This window comes from Eutrigla gurnardus, assembly GCF_963514095.1.
Source record: "Eutrigla gurnardus genome assembly, chromosome: 21".
Taxonomy (NCBI): domain Eukaryota; kingdom Metazoa; phylum Chordata; class Actinopteri; order Perciformes; family Triglidae; genus Eutrigla; species Eutrigla gurnardus.
In genome coordinates this window covers 18,092,490-18,116,654 of record NC_139932.1, presented here as the reverse complement: position 1 = coordinate 18,116,654, position 24,165 = coordinate 18,092,490, and the positions used below count along the sequence as shown (strand labels likewise).

The 24,165-nt window shown below is 43.8% G+C and overlaps 2 protein-coding genes across 3 annotated transcripts in view; one reads left to right on the top strand and one right to left on the bottom strand.

Moving 5' to 3' along the window:
• The first annotated feature begins 4,923 nt into the window (after positions 1–4,923).
• mkln1 (muskelin 1, intracellular mediator containing kelch motifs) lies at positions 4,924–23,447 on the top strand. 2 transcript variants are annotated; one of them, XM_084039179.1, is made up of 18 exons: positions 4,924–5,035; positions 6,013–6,082; positions 7,652–7,794; positions 8,051–8,139; positions 8,581–8,690; positions 9,525–9,717; positions 10,025–10,102; positions 10,348–10,413; positions 11,323–11,435; positions 11,993–12,205; positions 12,304–12,525; positions 12,618–12,747; positions 14,222–14,369; positions 15,391–15,505; positions 16,114–16,253; positions 16,472–16,574; positions 16,766–16,820; positions 17,057–23,447. In XM_084039179.1, the coding sequence occupies exons 1-18, from the start codon at positions 4,956–4,958 to the stop codon at positions 17,176–17,178; spliced, it is 2,190 nt and encodes a 729-aa protein (XP_083895305.1). In that variant the 5' UTR covers positions 4,924–4,955; the 3' UTR covers positions 17,179–23,447. The 2 variants fall into 2 exon arrangements, with proteins under 2 accessions (XP_083895305.1, XP_083895304.1); XM_084039178.1 differs by having other exon boundaries at positions 10,025–10,141.
• podxl (podocalyxin-like) overlaps positions 22,756–24,165 on the bottom strand; it is a 12,454-nt gene continuing 11,044 nt past the window's right edge. The window contains exon 8 of the mRNA XM_084039182.1: positions 22,756–23,900. Within this exon, the coding sequence (XP_083895308.1) occupies positions 23,706–23,900 (195 nt within the window). The 3' untranslated portion in view covers positions 22,756–23,705. The remainder of the gene's footprint in view (positions 23,901–24,165) is intronic.

The window sequence follows — 24,165 nt, the reverse complement described above, 5'->3', positions numbered from 1 at the left end:
CAACGAGGACCGACCAATCACAGCAGCTCCTGACGACTGTCTGGCAACAATTTCACATTTTCTTAATTTAAAAAACGTTTCTACGTTAAAAAAAACAACCCTGTGGAGTAAACAAACTACGTTCGCTAACTAGCATTAGCAACCTTTATGCTACGCTAAAACATGCTGCTTTTGCTTTTGAAAGAAACAGTGAATAAAGAGCTACAATGTTGCTACTTATCTTTAACCTGTTTTCACTTAATTTTTCCCGCCAAAAAGATAAACTAATATTTATTCAGCGGCGGTCGGTTGGTGACCAGGGGGCCCCAATCGTGTGTGGTGATATTATTTTTTCGCCTACATATTAAATAAATGAAACGGGTGACATAAACATCAAAGTACGTAAGCATAAGAAAGATCATTCTGATTTAATAAGGCCCTTAATCTTACAAAATGGGTTATGGGGTCTGAATGGGGCCCCTCAGATAAATATTTGTATCAGTCAGGCACAGGGGCCCCTTAAATCAAATTCTGCTAAGGGCCCCCAAAAGGCTTGGGCCGGCCCTGGATGGTTAACGGACTGGAGATGATTCACAGATTTACTGATTAATAAACCAAACAAACTCCATGTTTAACGGATTTCCTCTCCTCTGATCGGTTCCGTCGTCACATTTTCTAGATCTCCCAGCCTTTCTTACATCCACTGGTTGCTTCCTCCCAGTCGGCCCTCCGGTCTGGGAGTCTGAGCCTCGGCTGCTGCTGGAAAGCATCTCCGGGAAAAAAAAAGAAGAAGAAGAAAAAAACCCCCAGCTCACATTAACAGTGAATTATTTCCCCTCACAACTGGAGACCCGGAGCTGCAGCCAGAATCAGAGGCTGTGTCATAAACACGCAGATGTGGCTGTTATGAATCAGCAAAAAAATGTTGCCCGGTGTGTGTGTGTGTGTGTGTGTGTGTGTGTGTGTGTGTGTGTGTGTGTGTGTGTGTGTGTGTGTTTGCGCAATAGCAGCAGGCAGGTGTTTTTTCTTCCTTGTTTTCCTTAAATATTGAACCTGGCAGCAGCAGCAGCTCACAGATTTAAATAATCCCGCAGGAACATGATGGGATGGTTTTAATAATAAACAAGCCGTCAGAGCGTCAGAGCCACGCGCGCTCACGCTTTAACGCGCAGTTGTTTTTTTTTATTAACGTTCAATCCCGACTTTTTGCGCACGAACATGCGGTTATAAGGGAACAAATCCTACTGTGTCGTTCGAACTTCAGGGGCTCGTTAAAAGACCAGTCCTCATCCCGGACACACACACACACACACACACACACACACACACACACACACACACTTGTTTACTTCAACTTACATTTCGTGGTGCGCAACACCACCTGGAATGCGGACGCTTGGCGCGGACAGAAAAACGCACATGGCACACGACACCGATCTCCCTCCTCCTCCTCCTCCTCCTCCTCCTCATCCTCCTCCTCATCTTCCTCCTCCTCCTCCAACAAACACACTTACTTTCCCCCCTAAAACACGCGGAGACATGCGGCTGTCTGCAGAACAACAACACACGCGCGCATAAAAAACGCACCTGCGGCAGCGCCACAGACCTGATCCCACATCAGCAACTAGGAAGATAAGTTCACTCACGCTGGAGAAGAAGGCTGCTCCTCTTCTGCTCCGCCACATTTCCCCTCCTCCTCTCCTTTTTTATTTGAAGTGCGTGCCCGTAAGCTGGCAGGTGCAGCTGCGCCGATAGAGAGGGTAACCCATGTCCCGATGAGGCGCGGTTGAGTCCGGCTCGGTCCGCCCCGGTCCGGTCCGGATCCCCCCCCCCGGTCCCTCCAGTCCGCGGACCGACTGCGTACATTCTCCCCCGGCCGAGAGCAGCTCCGCGCACTGAGCCTCCGCGTCCCTGCCCTTTCATTATATCACGTCCATGTGACACGCTCGGGCCTCTGTCAGTGGAAACTTAAAGGGACCTCCCACGTGACGGCGCCTCCTGCGCGCTCACGGAGGGGAAGCGCGCGTCCCAGGAAAATAAGATGATGCTGCGCCCCGAATAGAAAGTACAACAACAGCGGGACGTGGACGAGCCGGACCGGTTCTACCGGGTCTTTACCGGAACCATGAGGAAGAGGAGGATGAAGATTACTGTCAATGGTTGTAATGATAATGATGAGGAAGGTGGTGATGATGATGATGATGAAGGTGGTGATGATGATGATGAAGGTGGTGATGATGATGATGAAGGTGGTGATGATGATGAAGGTGGTGGTGATGATGATGATGAAGGTGGTGATGATGATGATGAAGGTGGTGATGATGATGATGATGGTGATGATGATGATGAAGGTGGTCATGATGATGATGAAGGTGGTGATGATGATGAAGGTTGTGATGATGATGGTGATGAAGGTGATGATGATGATGGTGATGAAGGTGGTGATGATGATGGTGATGATGATGATGATGATGATGATGATGGTGATGAAGATGGTGATGATGATGATGATGATGATGATGGTGATGATGATGAAGGTGGTGATGATGATGATGATGATAGTGATGAAGGTGATGATGATGGTAATGAAGGTGGTGATGATGATGATGATGAAGGTGGTGATGATGATGGTGATGATGATGATGGTGATGATGAAGGTGATGATGATGATGACGATGATGAAGGTGGTGATGAAGGTGGTGATGATGATGATGATGATGAAGGTGGTGATGATGATGATGCAGATGAAGGTGGTGATGAAGATGATGATGGTGATGATGATGATGGTGGTGGTACTGGTGTCGCTGATAGTGATGAAGATGAGGCAATGAGTCAGAGGTTAAAGGATATTCTAAATAATAATGTTAAAAGCTCGACTGTTACGTTTGTTGTTGTATATAAAAATGGTGCTTCTTTGTCGGCTACTTCTTTCTTTCACAATGATGTCATGCTGTCTGTGACATCATCGCAGGCTGACTCACGTTGAGGGGAAACACAGCTGATGTCACCCAAGAGACAGATACTCACACAGGCTATATATTTATAGGTATAGCTGCTGCAGAAATTCGACACTTGTTTTCGACACCTGCTGCAATTACTGCTCGTCACCATAGGTGTCGCCAAAGAGCAAGAAGAGGAGATCTTTCGAGATTGTAACTTTCGTAAAGAAAAACCTAAAATACATTAACCTGATCTTGAAATGCAATAATAAAAACCATGTTGTGATGAACATAAAGCCTTCTAGTCTGGATGAAAGCTGACCCCCATTATCATTCAGTCCACATCCTCAGCCTGGAGGAGGATCAGGATCCACACGCAGATGATTCATCAGAAAACCTTCACCGGAACTTTACAATAACATCACCCCCCTCCCCCAATGCATGCTGGGAAGAAACACGCTGAGACTGTGCCTCGAAGCTATAATCTCTATTCCAACAAGTTATTTAATGTGTCTAAGAACCACATTTTTCATTATTTGCTTGAATCCCGTTGTTTCCAGTTAAAATGATATTTTCTTGACACTGCAGGGAAATCGCTTAACGGCCTCTCATAATAATATCTAGAAAGTGCCGGAATTGAGAGTAATGGCGTGTGTTTTGTTACGTCCCCTAAAACTTCTAACACAAAGCATTTATTTAAGCTGCCAAAAGGATAAAACACACAAAACAAGCTGCAAACAATCAGTGTTTGACTTGATTTCTCTCCTCGTTGTGATGAGGATCTGGCAGGAAGGGCCGTGTGAACATACCAGAGGTCTGGGGGTCTCGGAGGCTTGCGGACCCCCTGCGGTTTGAATTACAGCGGATTACAACACGGACCAACAAAAGACACCTCTCCACTCCCCCCGCCAAAAATGTTATGTTGTTACTAAATGAACAAAATACATTTTTAAACAGCACTAAGTAGTTTTGTTGCTTGAACTTAATGAGGCTCATCACATGTAACACTTTAACACTTTAATGACTGTCATTGTTAATCATTTGATTTTATTATCTTTTCTTACCGTTTACAAGTTTAAATAAAATAAAAAAGAGGCACACAATGAGTCAGAGATGAAAGGATATTCTAAATATTAATGTTAAAAGCTTGACCGTTACGTTTGCTGTTATAAAAGTAAAATGTACTCAGACTTTAGAATGCCCCCCAATAAAATGGGATTTAATTCAACACGGTTTCGGTAAAAGAGCACCGGTTAACTGGAATAAAGCTTTGTTCACATTACTCATCAGGTGATTCATCCAGACTGTAAGCTCAGAGTGTAATGAAACGCTGAGATCACCCAGAGAGGTGCTGTCTTTGTTACAGACAAAGAAATCACTGCATTGTTGAAGAGGTCAATGGTACGTACGGGACATATGATCTATTAATCAACTTTATGACATGACGAGACAAGACACTGCAAGGCAAGATCAGACAAAACAATAGGATACGAAAAGACGAGGCAAGACAGGACTTGATTAATCCCACAGGGAGGTTTGTGATATCGGGACATTGTTCCTGCAAAGGAAGAGAGTTTTTAAAAGGAGATTTCATGATAAATTTAATAACAGAATTCCAAAATGCTACTCCAATGTATTGGAGCATAGCATAGCTTTATAATAATAATAATAATAATAATAATAATAATAATAATAATAATAATTTAAACATATCTTTATTGAGATTTTTATTCACTTAGACATGAACATCTTATAAGTGAAAAAAAAATTACAATTAAAATGCAAATATAAAGGTTGAAATTAGGTCACAACAGTGTATAAATTAGATTATTCTTATTATTAATATATTATTACTTTAGAACTACCAGCCCCCTTAAACTACACTTTTAAAATATGATAAATATATAATAATGTGAACATTGTGTTATATTATAATGGATATGAACAAAAACAAAACAGGGTGTACTGTCTCTTTAAGGGCCGTCACCGCTCGCCTCGCGCTCGCCTCCCGCTTGCTTGTTATTTTCTGCAAACAAGATGGCTGTCGTCCCTGAGAGCAGAGTCCTCACTTTCAGCGTTTTTAAATGGAGCTCTTACTCCTCTACGTATTTACCCGAGTGAGTAGCGCACACGTCAGTATGCGTTTGGCGTTTTGCGGTCACGAGTGGCCTTTTTATTTATTTTTACAACCCCGTTGTTTCCGCTAGCCGCCCCCCTCCCCGGTCTGGCCTAACGTTAGCGGAGCCAGCAGGCGTTAGCATCGTAAAAAGGGGGGCGTTTGGTTGTCAACGCGTTGTCGCCCGATGTTGATGTCGCTCATGAGCCATTGACTCGTTTTTAGGCAAATTAAGAATAAGATAAAGAGGACTTTTAAGTACTTTATATTACATTTACTCTTAGTGTCATTCATCGTTCAACGTTACGAGTTGTCACCGTTTGTTTACGTCAATTCACATTTCCTTCACTCGAAAACAACTAGTTTTATTACTTCGTATTGCCACGGGCTCGGCAAATCAATTACGAGCTCACACTAATGTCAAAAAACATTACCCACATTTGACACTTTGATTCGGCGGTGTGAAATCCGGCACCCCGCTACGTGGAAAACGAGCATCCCCGTTAGCTAACCGGGGCTCCAGTTTAGCTAACGCGGTTAGCATCAACTAGCTTGCTTGTTAGCTAACCGTTGGGTCTCTCTGCTTTAACAGCAGCGGCTAACCAGCACCGTTACGTGACACTGTCGTTATGAAACAAAAATGTTGTAATGTTTAATATGCGACGTCACGCAGTGACAGTTCAGAGCGTCTGCTTTAGCATACAGATACGGGGGTTAGCCGTAGCTGACGTTAGCGTCGGCTACGTTAGCGGTAGCCGACATTCACGTCACAACAACAGTCTGGCAGCGTACGCTAACGTTAGTGTGCTCAATTAAATGGACGTAAACGGAGCTAACTCGCACACAAACACACATACGCACCCATGTTTACTCTGCCCTGTAGGTAATGTGTGATGTGACTCTTAATGGGGTTGTTATTCTGCTGTTGTGATGACTGTGATAAATAAACTCATGTTGCTTTTGTGGCTTGTTTCTCAGGAATATCTTGGTGGACAAACCTAACGATCAGTCCTCGAGGTGGTCTTCAGAGAGCAACTACCCTCCACAGGTAGGTCCACTGCTCGCTGTTCCCCAGTGAGAGGTGATGAGAACAAACTGTGAAGATCAGGGTGGCTTGTGGTTTTTGTTGATACATGTTTGTGACTCCCAGCACCCACATCTCCTTTTACGAGCTCCTATCAGCACCCATCAGGTCGTTGCCCTGGTATCATTTGATCAACGGAAACCATCAAAACACATTTGATGTCACGATTGGAGCCCATAATGCAGACGTGGCGAAGTTGTTTTTTCGAGTGAGATTAGGACAGCGTGTTCCGATGTTACCACGATGATCAGAATCAGAAACCTATTTATTGCCAAGAAGGATTTTACACCAACTAGTAATTTGTCTTGGTGACTAAGTTGCATAGATTGAGGACAATTACAATAAACAAACAAACCAGGAAAACGTGACTGTAATATATGCTATATACAATGTAAACAAACAGAGAGCACGATTTCCTGTAGTCGTCAATTAGTTGTCAAATTGTTTAATTTACTTGCAGTGGGGGGCTGATGTCAATCAATTTATTGCTCTTTAACCTGGCTACGATTTGATTGTGAAATTGCCCAGCTGGGTTTGTTGCTTTCTCTGCGATGTGCTTTGAAACATGTTTTAATGCCAAGACCTGCATACAAGTCATGTGAGGACACACACTAGCTTATTCAGGTCATATACCCTGATCCAGTAATTTTAGCTAAGATGTACTATATATTCTTATTTTTTCTCAAGACGCTGTGGTAATGGATATGTATTGGTTAAAAGTGTGTATGAACCCAGTAAGCAATAGGCAGGGAAAGGAGTTGTTTCTCGTTGTTCCTCATGAACTCGTTGACCGACGGCAGGCGGAGTTTGAGGTTAATTCTGAAACTTTGTGCTGTATGGCAACAGGAAATGGAGCTATTCAAAACAATGGTTAACCGCTCACCAGTCAGGTTGAGCATTCTGAAAACACAATACGTTTCATTCAATTCAAGACAAAAAAAAAAATAGAATCTGATTGTTCTATTCTTTTATTTGTCATGTGAGAAATGAATATTTAAAATCCATGCCATGCAATCGAACCAGATGGATGTGTAAATGATGAGTTGACGTTAACGTATGCTGACTCATGATGTACTGGGGTTGAAAGAACCAGATCAATGTCAAACGTCTTTTTTTAAATATTCTATTGATTGCAAAGTTTAACGGTGAGCTTCATGTGGAAGTCGGATTAATAACGATGAATGATGGAAAAGCGCCGTCTTTCACGATGTGCAAACATCGTCTGTTCGGCGGCACGTTGAGTCAGCGTTCTGGCCCTAATGGCCACCGGTGATTTCTAATTAAATGTCCCGGCTTGTTAGACGGCGGTGACACACGGACGCCGCTCACAGATCGAATGCAACGCCATTCACTTGACGCTGCAGACAGATTCTCTCCGCTGTCGTCATTTAGATAATGAGAAAATCTGTTAGCAGCATCCGGCCTGTCATAAGCACAGGGAACACACACACACGCACACACACACACACACACACACACACGCTCTTTTGCCTTCGGTCTATTTCATGTCTCCTCTCCCCCCCTTTTCTTCAGTTTTTAATCCTGAAATTGGAAAGGCCGGCGATCGTTCAGAGCATCACCTTCGGGAAGTACGAGAAGACTCACGTCTGTAACCTCAAGAAGTTTAAAGTGTTCGGCGGGATGAGTGAAGAAAACATGACAGAGCTTTTGTCCAGGTGAGATGTTCGTGTTATCTCTGTTTGAAGCGTGTCGGCGGGGGGATAACTAGCTTCTGATGAAATCCATCAGTTACACTCATTCAGTCACGGCTGACTGTGATTTCCAGGCGTCAGATTAACCCTTAAAGGTATCTTAACCTGGACGGAAAAAGTCTGATTGATGCATCTGTGCTTCTGATTTGGTTTATAGGATCATAGTGACAAGCAAAGTCTTCTTCATATTTAACAGTTTATCATTGTCTTTTTCTTCCAGTGGCCTTAAGAACGACTACAACAAGGAAACGTTCACCTTAAAGCACAAGATCGACGAGCAGATGTTTCCCTGCAGATTTGTCAAAATAGGTGAGATGGCTGACGGGGTTTCCAGAAGCTCCACATTCTTATTATTCATATCATTTAACGTATAATAATTAACATTAAAGGCGCCCGGGCTGTTTTCTGACGTAGCGTTGCACGTTGGATGTGAAGAGCTGTCCGTGGTGCTGATCATGCGACACAGGTCTCGATAGGAAGGTTTAATAGTGTGCCGGTGGGTAAACAATAGGGTCACACTTAGATCATGTAGACTGAAAAGCTAAAGTCATCATTTTAATATATACGGAAAATAAGATCATCAACTGATCGAACTCATAAACCTGCATAATATTGAATTCTCAAATCTTTGTCAGGTTGCAGTGATTATATGAACTTCTGTGACGTCTAACATTATAATTTGTAATATTTAAGGATGTTTTTAAACATTCTTTTGACCCTCTTCTTCTCTCTCCTTGCTCTGCGTCTCAGTGCCTCTGATGTCTTGGGGTCCCAGTTTTAACTTCAGCATCTGGTACATAGAGCTGCACGGTATCGAGGACCCGGATGTGGTGCAGCCCTGCCTTAACTGGTACAGCAAGGTGAGTCCCTGACGGTCTGGGTGGATTACAGATCCAGCAGGCCCTAATCTGTAATTGGACGGATTATTCACCTGGCAGGAGGAGCTGCAACAAGCACCTCCGAGGTGTCCCGTAACCACACCAATGTCCTTGAGCAGAGTGAAAACATTGACTCTGATGGCTTTGTATAAATTGGTATTTCAGCTTGATTCCAAAAAAACCAGGAAATGAAAGCTGCAGTGGAAACGGTTGACTTTTCATCCCCTTTTTAACTCGCCGATCAAGACGACCTTAATCTGAACTCCTTCGTGTTATTTATTTAGACTAGAATCGCTGCATCATCACAAATGGCAGTTTGACCTCCGATTGTGCAACACTGTCCAGGTTTTAGGTCATTTAAGATTAATGCAAAACATCTGTCGTCAGTTTTTTTTTTTTTTTTTTTTTTTTGTAGTGGAATCAAATTACAGTCCAACAAACACACTATTTGGTCTGTCAGCACTGTTGCCATTGTTTGCACTGTTAGCTGCTCGCCGCGGCCTCAGCTGTCACCATCTTGAGTCGTCTTCTCAATCTATCCCTCAATCATAGATATCCTCTGAAGTTGGAATTAAACAACTTTTGAGTGAATCCATCTTTTAAAGGGTACATTTTATTATTTTCAGTTATAATAAGTTGTAATTATCCTTTAAAACAAGCAGCTATAACAACTTATCATAAATAATGAAGAATCTCATTATTTACATTAGGATAGACTTGATAAAGTAAAAGCATCTGACTGTTGTTGTCACCAAAGTTCAGATGTGTGTTCGTGGTCTGATTTTGATCCCCCCCCCCCCCCCCCCCCCTTTGCAGTACAGAGAACAGGAAGCCATCCGCCTTTGCCTCAAGCACTTCCGACAGCATAACTACACGGAGGCCTTCGAGTCGCTGCAGAAGAAGACGCGGATAGCGCTGGAGCACCCGATGCTCACCCACCTGCACGACCGGCTGGTGCTGCAAGGAGACTTTGACGCCTGCGAGGAGCTCATAGACAAAGCCGTGAGAGGTATCGCACTCGCCCCCCGGACGGATCCACCTCGGTCTTTTTGTTTCGGAAAGTCACACTGAAAACGTCCTTTCCAGACTATCCGGCGTCTGTAATGTGATTTGACCTTCTCTGGTGCTGCAGAGCCGGAGTTGCAGACTGATGATGTCATGATATAATTGTTTACTTAGTGATGAAAGCACGCGTCATATTCTGTTTTCCAGGAAGACAAAAATAATAATGGAAGTTGATGCCTAAAGTACAGTCAGATCCTGTTATCTGTTTTGTCTTTGCTGGAGCTGAACGGTGATTCTTCTCTCCTTGCCAGACGGTTTGTTTAACCAGTACATCAGCCAGCAGGAGTACAAGCCCCGCTGGAGTCAGATCATCCCCAAGTGCAACAAAGGTACAAGCGCCCAAGAAATCAACCGAGACGACATGAACAGTGAGAACATCTATTCAAGCGGGGAAATGTTCCCCCGACACGTCCATCAAATATATCTGCTTTTTTTCTGGAGAAAGCTTTATAGCTAAAAAGCCGTGCTTCCCTCCCTCTCGACCTCTGCTCCTCCCATTCCACACAATCTCATCTTCCCTCCTCTCACGCTCATACGCCTCCCTCTCCTCCAACCTCCTCCCTTCTCTCTGCAGGTGACGGCGACGACAACCGGCCGGGGATGAGGGGAGGACATCAAATGGTGATTGACGTCCAGACGGGTGAGACCCACGCAGCCGGTGTCATGACTCACATCCTCCTACTCAGACTCGCCCAACGCAATGTTCTATTACCGTTTTAATGAAATTAAACCCCCCTTTCCTAAAAGTAAACCGTCCCGAGGACATTTCTCCTCAAAGGGCACATGAATCGCGTCTTGATTTGACCTGATCTGTATCTGCCGATGTTGTTGTCGTTGGTGGCGTACTTGTGTGTGTGTGTGTGTGTGTGTGTGTGTGTGTGTGTGTGTGTGTGTGTGTGTGTGTGTGTGTGTGTGTGTGTGTGTGTGTGTGTGTGTGTGTGTGTGTGTGTGTGTGTGTGTGTGTGTGTGTGTGTGTGTGTGTGTGTGTGTGTGAGATAGTGATGTTCTGTGTGCTGCACACACACACACACGGACTCCTGTGTTTTAGTAGCAGGACTTCATGGTTGAAGTTGATGCAGCAGATTTCTTTCCTCACGTTGAGTTTTGTGATGGAAGTTGACAAACAACATCATTTTCCAGCTTTTTATTATTTTGAATTGAAGGTTTTTGAATCGCAGCGTGAACGGCACACTTCTCATTTCCTCCCAATGTGACATCCCTCCGATACGATCACGACGTCACGACGAGTCCCGACCCGACACGATGTTTACACAGCAGATACGGATATCAGGAATATTAATTAATAACATTTAACATGTTGTGTATTCATATCACAGTTCAGTCTTTTGCAACCTCGTCACCGTTCCCAAAATGTGCTTTGAGGATATTTTTTAAAATGATGAAGAAGATAACCGGTGGAAAAGATGCATCCCAAACCAGAATTTGTTGAGTCACAGAATGAGGGTCACTAATGCTAGTGGGCCGAGTGTGTGACGGTTTGTATTATTGAAGAGGAAGTTCTAACGTTTGTCTCTCCCCCCCCCTGCAGAGACCGTTTACCTGTTCGGGGGCTGGGACGGCACACAGGACCTGGCCGACTTCTGGGCTTACAGTGTTCAGGAGAACCAGTGGTCCTGCATCTCCAGAGACACTGAGAAGGAGGTGAGGAGGGCGGGGTTGTTGAGCTTCTTCATTTTAACTGATGGTCAAACCGTTAATTATTAACATCCTGACTGCAAACTCTGCTCTGTTCATATCAGGAAAACATTCAAAAGTTGAACGTTAAAACGTCAGAATCATGTTGTATTTTTCATTTCTTACAGTCAAAGTTTGGATTTTCTGATGAAATTATACTCAAGTACTGAAATGAAAGTAGTTGTACATCGCTATCGGTTAGTACGTTTGTGTTATTTTGTGTTTTTTAAAGGGTTTGTTTCACACAATAACACAAACTAACTGATCGAGGTAGCGTTGAACCAGCAGCTGTAGTCGTCTGTAAATGAAAATGTTTGTAATGAGAGTCTGGAGGCTTTGAAGAGGGCAAAGGTAACACCTTCGGTTGCCCTTGGAAACGCCTTTCTAAGGTCTTTCATCTCATGTTGTGAGCATGCAGTTCATTATATTCCAAATAAGAAACCCAGATATTTAGGGATGAGCCAGACTGTGGTTAGTTTTTAAGGACAGAAGTCAGGAAAATATTATTTATCTCCACCAATCAGAGCGGCCCGAGCGCTCGTTCGTGCCACAAGATGTGCATCGACTCCCAGCGGCGGCAGATCTACACGCTGGGCCGCTACCTGGACTCCAGCGTCCGCAACAGCAAGTCTCTGAAGAGCGACTTCTACCGCTACGACATCGACGCCAACACCTGGACACTGCTCAGCGAGGACACGTCGGCCGACGGCGGGCCCAAGCTGGTGTTCGACCACCAGGTAGCCTCCTTTTCTGAACGGAAAATCCCTCCACACACTCACACGGCACTCTCTCTGAACCTTCACACTTCCTGTTTCCTCGCCGCCGCTTCCTGCAGATGTGCATGGACTCGGAGAAGCACATGATCTACACGTTCGGCGGCCGCATCCTGACGTGCAACGGCAGCGTGGAGGACAGCCGGACGTCGGAGCCTCAGTTCAGCGGCCTGTACGCCTTCCACTGCCAGGCCGCCACCTGGAGCCTCCTGCGGGAGGACTCGTGCAACGCCGGGCCCGAGGACGTCCAGTCACGCATCGGCCACTGCATGCTCTTCCACACCGTGAGTCTGAATCCCCGCCTCATCCCGGCCTCATCTTATCAAAGTGCCGTCGGTGTGAATGCTAATCTTTCTTATTTTCCTCTTTTAAACAGAGAAACCGTTGTCTGTACGTGTTCGGAGGTCAGAGGTCAAAGACGTACCTCAATGATTTCTTCAGCTACGACGTGGACGGCGACCACGTCGAGATCATATCTGACGGCACCAAGAAGGACTCGGGCATGGGTAAGGACGCGGCTACTTCCTGCTTCACTAAACTGAATGGGGGAGAAAAAGGCTCCGTGCTGATATTTAGTTAGTTATCAATAACTGTTTGAATAACTTAATAATCACTTCTATGAGTTTGGTGATGTTTTTTAAAAGAATCACTCATGACCTTCTCTAGTTAGTGTTCCAGGAAGAATGAAAAATAAGAAGAAATGAATTTGTTTTGGTAATTTCTTGGGCATGTGTCTTTAAATAGTACTTCATGACCGGGGATGTGATCTAGAAGGTTTAAAGGGCTTCAGCTTGAATTTTAAAGGTTAAAATCAGAGTAGAGGAGTAGATCTGAACATGGTGCTCCTACATTTTGTACCAGTGCTCCTTAAATGTTCAGCCAGGAGCTCCTCGCCTGCAGGTTTTCATGTAGCAACTTGTGTAGAAAGAAAAACGGACTGAAGTGAAAACGAACAGAAATCCAGAAATCGACTGCTCTTCAACTCTATAGGCAAGATGTTTGGACTCGATGTGTTCGATCTAATCAGCCATTCAGAGTTTAGTCCGAGGGAAATTGATTCTCATAAATTCCCCACCGGCTCAATTTAGTCTCGGGTCTGTCTGCCTGTCTGCCTGTCTGCCTGCCTGTCTGTCTGTAAAGTGGGGAACAAGAAAGAACAGAATGTGTCTTGGCAGGAAGGAAGCACGAACGCTTCCCTCTTCCTCTCTGCCTCACATGTTGTCGAGTGTCTCGGCGGCGGCGTCTCGCCGTGCCGCTCCTCGTGAGCTGACCTGTGACCCCCCATCGAGTTCATTTAGCAGATATCCTTTTAATTATTCAAATGTTGTGGTCTTCCCTGCGGCGGCGGCACAGTGAGACATCTGGAGTCTGAGTCTCGGCTACTCTCACGTTTAAAAATAGTTTTATTGTTGCTCGGTTACGTGTGTTTTAGTTTAATGCTGGTCAGAGATCAGCCATTAAAGAGTCTCAACGCTCAGCCTGTTAAACCCGGTTGGGCCTCACTTTTAAACAAGTTGCTCTGTGTCATAAAAACTGCTATAATAATTACATATCAATATTATTTTCCACCTTCACCCAGTATTATTGCTTATAATTTTCACCTTTGCAATGTCAGTTTGTTTACATGATACATCTGTTGTTTTTATGGGGGATAAACACATAAAGTACAAGTAAAAGTAATATTCTTTCTACTAAAGGTATTATCCTACTTTTGTGTTTGCTGAGTCTGGGTCTGTTTCTGATGCATTGCATGAAACGAGTAAACTAGGACAATTGCAAAGGGCAAAATGAGGAAAATGGCTCGGGCCTTGTTGCCATGACAACGCGTTACCAAGGACTTTTCTTTTTTTTTCGTTCAAATTTGTATTGAAATTGGAATACATTATACATCACAACAACACACACACACAGGAAACAAACAAAAATAATGAGAATTAAAAAAATATATATACTATATGTGTGTGTGTTTCGCCGCCGCAGTGCCGATGACGGGCTTCACCCAGCGGGCGACCATCGACCCCGAGCTCAACGAGATCCACGTCCTGTCGGGCCTCAGCAAAGACAAGGACAAGCGTGAGGAGAACGTCCGCAACTCCTTCTGGATCTACGACATCGCCCGCAACAGCTGGTGAGAGAGAGAGGCTTGTTTCTGTGATCGCCACGGCGACGGGGCACGCCACCACACACACACACACACACACACACATACACACACACATACACACACACAAACATGTAAATGGTCCTCATTTATATAGTGCTTTTATCCAAAGATTTACAACAATGACTGACATTCACCCATTCATTCACACACTGACGGCGGAGTCAACCACGCAGGGCGACAGCCAGCTCGTCAGGAGCAATTGGGGTGAGGTGTCTTGCTCAGGGACACCAGGCACTCAGCTAGGAGCCGGGGATCGAACCGGCAATCTTACAAATTACCAGCCAACCCGCTCTACCTCCTGAGCTAATGCCCCCTCAAACATCAATACGCCGTCACATTTCCAAGTATTTCCTGACCTTTTCACACAACGCCTCGGCCCTCCATGAGAGACCAGTGTCTGTGTGTGCGTGCTTGTGTGTGTATGTGTGTGTGTGTGTGTATGTGTGCGTGCGTGTGTGTGTGTGTATGTGTGTGTTTGTGTATGTATGTGTGTGTGTGCGTGCGTGTGTGTGTGTGGCTTGGATCAGTGCGGGTGAAAGCACAGGCTGTCCGGCTTGAAGCCCTCACTGTTCCAGTACATTGATTTCAGTAGCTGTTCTTGTACTCGGTGTCCAGTGACATAAGTGTGTGTGTGTGTGTGTGTGTGTGTGTGTGTGTGTGTGTGTGTGTGTGTGTGTGTGTGTGTGTGTGTGTGTGTGTCCAGTGACGTGTGTGAGTGTGTTCAGTGATGTGTGTGTGTGTAAAACCAACGGAAAATTTCCTTGAGGGTTACAGGAAGTGTTTAGTCTTTTTGCCTTTTATGTAAATTTGCTTCCTTCTCTTTATTTCTGTCTGTGTGTGTGTGTGTGTCTGTCTGTCTGTCTGTCTGTCTGTCTGTCTGTCTGTCTGTGTGTGTGTGTGTGTGTGTGTGTGTGTGTCTGTCTGTGTGTGTGTGTGTGTGTGTGTGTGTGCGTCTGTGTGTGTGTGTGTGTGTGTTCCTGTGTAGGTCATGTGTGTATAAGAACGACCAGGCAGTGAAAGAAAACCCAAGCAAGGCTCTGCAGGAGGAGGAGCCGTGTCCACGCTTCGCACACCAGCTGGTCTACGATGAGATGCACAAGGTTAACACACACACACACACACACACACACACACACGCACACACACACGCACACACAGCTGGGACTCACACACACTTATTTGGAGCGCTATCACACATCATTTAATGAGACACACTCGATAGTAACACAGTTTGATGTCTTACTCCGGGTCTACGTCGAGTCCCCGTGCTGGTCCACCACCTGGTTCGGGGTTCGGTTCTGGTTCTGGATCACAGCTGAACTCTGTGACATCAACACTTTAAAATGAGCGTCGCTCCCCTCGTTAGCGCTCACAGACAGAGAGGAGAGGGAGGCACTTCACTGTCGGACTGACTGAATCACAAACACTTCTCATTATGTGAAAAAAAGTGGAACTGAAAGTTAAATGTTGGAAAAAAGACATTAATGTATTCAAACTACAAGAATTTTCAGTTCTGGAATTATTTTGAATAATTTATTTATTCTGAAACTGGAATACGATCTGAAAGTGAATCTGAAAAAAAGATTTAAATAAATATGAAATTGAAAAAACGAAAATAAATAATTCATCCAAAATAACACAGACAGTGGGAATCGTTAGATTTTTGAGGATTTGACTGAATATTTCCTGGCCGTGTGTTTCCGTCCAGGTGCACTACTTGTTCGGGGGAAACCCCGGGAAGTCTTGTTCCCCGAAGATGCGTCTGGACGACTTCTGGTCCCTCAAACTGTGTCGGCCCTCCAAGGAGTACCTGCTCCGCCACTGCAGATACCTCATCAGGAAATACAGGTCTCTGACTGTTCGTTTATTATTGTTCTGTAAGCCCACTCTGTTGATGCTAAGTCTAATTACTATTTATTGAGGTTTTTTTTTTTTATAGATTTGTAGTTGAGGAGTTCTTTAAATTCAATTAAAATGAACATTTCAGGGTAAAGTTTGGCTCTGCTGCCACCTAGTGTCTCTTTGTTGCGACTGCAGCCCTGACTGCTGTGTGTTTGGTTGGTCAGGTTTGAGGAGAAAGCCCAGTCGGAGCCACTGAGTGCACTGAAATACCTGCAGAACGACCTCTCGCTGACGGTGGACCACACGGACCCCGATGAGACCAAAGAGGTACGGGATCCGGTCTTTAAGTGCATAGAGAAGGAGGTTACTAGTGTAGAAAAGGAGGAGCAGAGGGGGAGGTGTGCAGAAGAGACGGGTCTTAATCTGACCGGATGGATTATGTGGTCAGAGGATGTTGAAGGTTCAGTTAAACGCTGTGTGACGTTCAAGTGAATCCGTGCGTTTGTGTTGTGATCCAGTTCCAGCTGCTGCCCTCGGCCCTCTTCAAGTCCAGCTCTGACTTCATCCCTCTGGGTAAGAACCGGGTCTCTGTTCCTTTTTAGTGAATCCAACTCAACCAGGTTTTGTTGACATAAATACACAAAGGTGTGCCGTGACTGTTTGAATAACTTCATTTTGTCACTGATAAATGAATATTAATAATAGAAAAGAATCATGTCAGCTGATCTCCGACTTATTTAGCTTTTCGTTAGCTTAGCTTCTGAGCTTTTTCTTCTGAGCGGTGAGACTTCTCCTCTTCCTCCTCTCAGGTTTCTCCGACGTGGACCAGACGTACGCTCAGCGGACGCAGCTCTTCGACACGCTCGTCAACTTCTTCCCGGACAGCATGACTCCGCCCAAGGGCAACCTGGTCGACCTCATCACGCTCTAGCCCCGCCCACCTCCACCCGAGCCACGCGGCGGACGGAGACGAGAGACCAGTTATTTTTCTATTCCTGAACCCTTCTGGCGGGATTTACTTCTTCTTCTTCATCATCTTCATCATCATCACGCTGACCGGCGTTACCTGGCGGTGAAGGTCGGAAACACGCACATCATCATCATCATCATCACCACCACCAACAACAACGCTGAGCGACACTCGACACACTGTGTGTGTGTGTGTGCGTGTGTGTGTGTGCGCGTGTGCGTGTGTCACTTTGGCTCTTTTTCAAGCTGATGCAAATTTCTCTAAACTCTGGATGAGGATGAAAAACACGAGCGATGTTTGGCAGATAGTTGAGGCCAAAAAAAGAGGATTTGAACCCACATGTTTGCTTTTTTGTAAGATTTTTTATTATTTTTATTTTTTTGCTTCGTACCCATGCACACACCCACAGAGTCCAACACACACACACACACACACACACACACACACACACACACACACACACACACACACACGTGTTAAGCAGACGATGAGATGACGTCCGTTCGGACTAATTGTTGCCAAAAGTTTTAATTTATTGGAATGAGGAGAAACCACTTCATGCTCGGCGGCTACAAGCTCTCCTCTTTCCTCTCGCTGATGCTTTCCTGCAACACATCCAGCCCCCGTATTTATGACGCTGACGGCCACGCAGAGGCAAAAAACAATTTAATAGTGTTGTAGTAACGATAGAGGAATGATTCTATGAGATAAAGTTTAATATATATATATATAAATATACCTTCTTTTTTATATCTATTGGTTTGGGTTGTAAACTAGAACATTTCCCCCTAGTAGTTAAATAAAGTGATTATAAATTATGTACAGAATATGTAAATACACAGATTCTTTTTTTTTCTTGGGGGGGGTCAGGATCCACTTCCAGCAACTATCTGGCTCCACATTTAATACTCATCCTCAGTGGGAAGGAATCAGAGCAGCTTTTTGTTCATTCAGTGATGTTTTCTGCTGCTTCTCCAGTCGGTCAATCAATTACAGTCGAGTTTGTAGAAACAGACAGGAGAATCATTAATATCTACACTCTCTTCAAAACCACCAGACTCCATTGACAAAAACAGTCATTTTACATCGCAGGAACACAGGAGATGACTGTTTTTGTCAATGGAGTCTGGTGGCTTTGAAGAGAGTCAGTCCATCTACTGAAGCTGATACACCGACAGTGGAGAAGGAACCTCATACAACGTCCAGACGACTAGACCTTTAAGCAGAACCTTCCCTCAACACCGCCAGAAAGGAAAACAGCTGATTCGTGCTGATATCTGACACAAATTTACAATTCCTCACATGTGGCGTCAAATATGATTGTAAAATCAATTTAAAAAGCAAAAAAAAATAAAAAAATGCAAGATGAAAATGTAGGGTCTTAAGTGAGGAGGCCAGCTTGGAGAAAGTTTTCTTCAGTATGAATGAAAAGAGAAACATAAGGGTGATGTCGAGGTCATGTGACAGCTCAAATCCTCCACACGGAGGCCTCGGAGGATTCACTTCAGGGGGGGTGGAGTCCGGCTGCAGGACCGCCTCCCTGATCACAGGAGGGGGGAGTTGGAAAGTTTACCTCGTTTTGTTGTCTTCCACGATGTGACTTTCAGTGACATCACTAACGCGTGATTGTCTCTCCTGCGTTTATTTAAAAAAGCAAACAAACTGCTACATCGGAACATTACGCCACTACGTCATCACAGGCACATCTGCTACGACTGTTAACCACGATTTGTACATAATGTGTGTTTGTGGATCTGAACTGTCAAAGGACTTCATTCATAAGAGGGCTGAATTGGAACTGTGGATTAAAAAAAAAACTTTTTTTTATATTTAACGCTATTTCGAGATCGGACTTGAGCGAGTCAACAGCGATGTACCTCTTTATGCACTTATTTTGAAATTAGAGGACCTTGCTGGTGTTTTGCAGGTAAAAAGTCATGTACTGTAGAGACGAAGCGAGCCCAAGTAACCGTGAACCGGCATCCCATCTACCGTGATGCTAACGTTAGCCACCATTAGCTTCTTTTTAGTTTCCAGAGTTACGCAGTGTTTAAGGCTTTTATTGTGAAAGACAAGAACAGGAGTTGAGGTTGAAAGGATTAATGTTTCGGATTATAGATGCTCCATGTCGTTGTTTTACACGTACACACGCGATTGGTTGATGCCTTTACTTGCGGTGCAAAAGCTCCGAAAAATGAACCTCGGTAGGCCTTTTTTTCTTTTGTGCAGCAGCAGCATAATATCCACCCTCCGTATGAACGTGCCAAAAACAGCTAGGGTAAAGAGAATATATCTATTGATATGCAAATGAATCATACCAACAACAACCAAACGCCCCCAGAATGTCGAGGCCTTCATCAGGAGAATGTGTGACTTTAAGTGTAGCTTCCCGCTGACGGCCATTAGCTTCAGTTTATTTCAGGTTGGAATGAAAATGAGCCTCAGAGAAATGTGACACATCCATCGCCGTGAAATCATGCCTGATTTTGTTTTTGTCCAAGTGAGAGTTGTTGTTATTGGTGGTATTACTGAAATAGATTGAAAATTACTTTTAATTAATTAATTAATTAATTAATTAATTTTGTCTTCAGAGTTACATTTACTTACTTGCTGAGATTCAGCTGAGAAGATCAATACCACACATGTCATAACTACGCTAAAGAGGCCGCTAGCGCCAAGTTAGCTTAGCTTAGCATAAGGACTGGAAATGAGTGTAAACAGAGAGCCTGACTGCATCTAAAGGAAACAGTCTGCCAACAGACCCCTCTAAAGATCACTCATTTACACACTGGAGTCTCTGCTGGTTTCCTGATGAACCTCGCAGCGACAACACGCCTTCAGGTTTCTGGCGAACATCAAATCTGCTACGTGAACTCCTGTAAAACCACTACCTGCCATCTTCACACAACTGCCTCATTCACCTTAGAGCTACAGAGGGGGCTTGTAGGTGGATATTTTTACTTTTTGTTCAAAGTCAGGCTAGCTGTCTCCAGTCTTTATGCTAGGCTTAGCTAAGCTTACAATCTGCTAGCAATCACTTTTGGAAAGGCTTAGTCCCGCCCCTTCTGGTGTCCCCCCATGGGATCTTATTTTTTAAATTAATATACAGCATTCAATGGCGAGAGTCAAATCAGATGAAAGTAACGCACACAATGTTTGTCAATTTAAAAGATAATTTACACGTCAAGAAAGTCGTAAGAAAATGCGTATTTAGAAAGACGACATACCCTCTCATCTGAAGCTGCGACGCCTGTGTGTTCGGTACCAGGATTTTAACGTTGACTCACACTAACAATCGGTTGATTAAAAAAAAAACGCATCGGGTAAGATAACGTTACGTTTGTGATGGAACATAGCTAAGTTAGCTAGCAAACCAAGCTAACGGCCGAGAATTTCTGGACGTGTAAAATGATCTTTTTGAAATTTGTGGTAAAATTGAAAAAAAAATGTTTTTGTCTTGCATCGTTGACTGCTGTACATTTTCTTTACGATATCGGGTCCCATGGGAACACGGCAAGGGGCGGGGCTTAGCCTCTATATTTTGTGTCGATCATCTCATCTGATCCTTTTTTCGCAAGCAAAGCAAATTTCCAAATATTATCTTGACCGTCTCTTTAAGGGTACAGCATTTCTGGCAGAAGGGCTGATATGTGCACAACAAAAACCAACCTGGCGGTACGGTCCTTTAACTTGTTTGATGCTTTTACTTTGAAAACCCTCAATGTGAATCAGCCTTCCGATGCCTCGTCCCGAAATGTAAAAGCGCCTGCATCACTTCAGCAGGGAACGGAGGACTGGAAATGTTCGATTCCCGGAGGAGAGGAAAAACGACTACTCCTACAATATTTGGTGTTTTTGTTTTGTTGGATGATGATGATGTCATGCGTGTCACGTCTTCTTCTGCCCCGACGCCGATGAAATGGAAACGATCGGTGATGTAAAGAATTGAGAGGGATTATTTAAGCTATTTTGACAACATTTAAGGCTCATCATGCTTTCCGTAGCATTTATTTTTGTGCCAGAAGAAAACTGTTTAAAAAAAAGAAGACTAATTGAAAGCACCTTTTTGTAAAGTAAATAAATAAAAAAAAACACTAAACAAAATACAATGCCAAATACTACTTAATTTTTTTTTCCTATTTTAGAGTAAATATCATCCACGCAGCGATGTTTAACGGATGTAAATGTTCTGATTTTGTTTTTTCTTTTCCATCTTGCCCTCTTGGCGACCCCTGGGTGGGACTCTGGAGTTTTTAAGGCTGGTACTCTCAGATCAGTGAGCACTACTGTGGATACAGTGAATGTGTAGAAAGCCTTGTAGTATTGCATTGTATGTAATGTATATAATGAATAAAGATTGTATTTTGTTCAGGTTTTCTTAACTCCTGTCTTTGTGGTGTTTCTGCCCCCTCTAGTGGCCATGTGTGGGCATTGCAGGCGGCTTGCACAGAACAGAAGGCACCAAAAGTTGTGGAGAAAATAAAAATACTGCCTTTATTTGCAAAAACCTGCACATGTAGAACAACATGACCGCCGCGGCAGTCGACAATTTACAGCTTCCAGTGTGTCAGACCCCTGTTGTTTGCTCTCAGCAGCAAACACACTATAAATACATTTCAAATACTGTTTACGTACTTTGGTGAAAAATATCACAGCTATAATAGAAGTGAAACCACAGACACACAAACACACAAAAAAGCAATCAAAAGGTGGATTGGAGTGCCCAAAGTGACGGATTCACTTGTGTATATATCAGTAAATATATATTAACTTCTTAATGCTTTTAAAAGGAAGTAAATTCAAGAAACAGAACAGAGTAAAAAAACGTGCCCACGTTCTGCTGCGAGGGTTTTAATATCGAGTCGGTGACTCCGCCCCCTTCAGCAGCAACAATGGTGAAATAAGAAAATATTTACAGTGTTTGCTTTTGTATTATTCTTAACAATATTTGTGAAATTTCTTTGTTGTCAAAATAGTCTTCATAGCCTCGTCCTTAAAATACTGGAAAATTAGATTACCTGTATGAATCGTTAACTATTGACTTTAGAAAAGTAAATTTGATGCGTTTACGTGACAATTTTACGTTATTACAACCTGTTTGCCATCAGCATTAATGACTTTGTACGGGAGACAACAGCAGTCAGACAATCGGACACTTAATCAAACAGTGAAATTCTTACTAAACTGTCCACTGTAAAAAAAAAAAAAAAGAAAAAAGATCCTTTTACACAAATGGACAAAGTTCATTTTAAAAGTATGAGTACAGAATAACAAACTACGTTTCCCTTCATTTCCCGACATTCCGAGTTTGTTGCTTTGAAGACGTTTTCAGAGTTACGACATCGTCCTCGTGAAATAGTTACTTTCCCTTTCCGTCACTTTTGTTTTACAATGCAACCGGTTACGAACAGGAACGAAACTAAACGCAACAAAACATGTTTTATTGCTCATTAATTTTTAGAAACCGATCTACCGTGCTAAGACGTAAACGGGAATAATCCGTTTGGTTAATAATGTGACTTAATTTTTTTTATGAGAGAGAGATCGGCGATATCCTTGTATCTCTGTATGGAAGGCCAAAGGGGACAGAAGTAGAGAAGCACGCTAACATGCTGCTTTACTACGTCCGAGCCATTGATGCAAAAACCAAAATTATGTGAATTTTTACTATTTCCTGGTGAAATATTACAGTATGTAAAACACATTGAAATATCCCACAATGCAATGTGGTAATGGCTGGGCGTAATGTGTTTCTTTTAATCGTCGTTTGGTTACATGAGTTTAGCATTGGTTACCATGGTTACGTGTTTCAGGAAGTGATGATTGAGTATGTAGTATGTGATTTTTTAAAAAAAAGTATCATTCTAATTGCGTGAAAACGTTTTGTTTTTTTTCTCAGAGAGAAAAATGCGACACAAAATGTTTTTGTCCCCTCGGGCCTTCCGTACATTTTCGCGTCGTCATGCGGCATTTTGGATTAAAACCCTTCATTTGTCATTTTTCTCGACACCCGTCCGCCGTGACATCACGGACATCGTCTATTAATCGTGAATAGCAGCGCCGCCGCCTCTTCGCAACATCACCTGACTCGTCCTCACTTACAGAAAATAACATTTAAAAAAAAAAAAAAACTGTATTTACAGGTGCATGTGTACAAATCAACCCTCTTTTTTTCTGCTGTTTTCACAATGACTCGTTTTGATTTGCTCTTTAAAGTCACTTATTTTTTTTATAAAAGCTAACCGTTTAGGCACAACAGTGATTGATTGAGTGGATTTATATCAAAAATATGTTTTTACTTTTCAAGGCCGCTATGTACAGTTTGATTGGTGCTTCCTCTTCAGAGGTTATTTTAAGTGATATCTGCTACAGTGTCAGGAGTGAAACATAATGGCTGGCATGGAGCAAGAAGTGTGGATTCTTTTGTTTTGGTGTGGCTGGAAGTAGCCAGGTCCTCCTGCTCCTCCTCCTCCTCCTCCTCCTCCTCTCTACAGGTGAGTGTCCTCCTCGTCGGCGATGTCCTCCTTCAGCAGGTTGTCGATGGGGACGATCCAGCTGTCGTTGAACTCCCCGTTCAGCGTCTTCTTCTTCTCCTGCATCTCCGGCTGCACCTCCATCACCTCCAGCGTGGGGTTGTCGTGGTAACCGTTCTCCACCGTGTGCAGCTCCTCCGTCAGGTGTTGCTGCAGGGGGGGGGGGGGAGACAGAAGTTTATTCATCCCATTCCTGTACATTTGTGTTGAAAGGTAACTTTTGTGCTAAACGTGTCAACATCGGAGCTCCTCTATGATTGGCCAGTTTGCGTTCAAGGGGCGGGACTAAGTGCACAATTGACTTGCAGGCCGTTTAGCGGCCAGCGTCTGAAGCGTTCTCCCTCAATGCTGGACCAATTTTTTTTTTTAAAAAGGTGCACGTGATCTGGCAGGGACCAGGTCTGGGGGTCTCGAG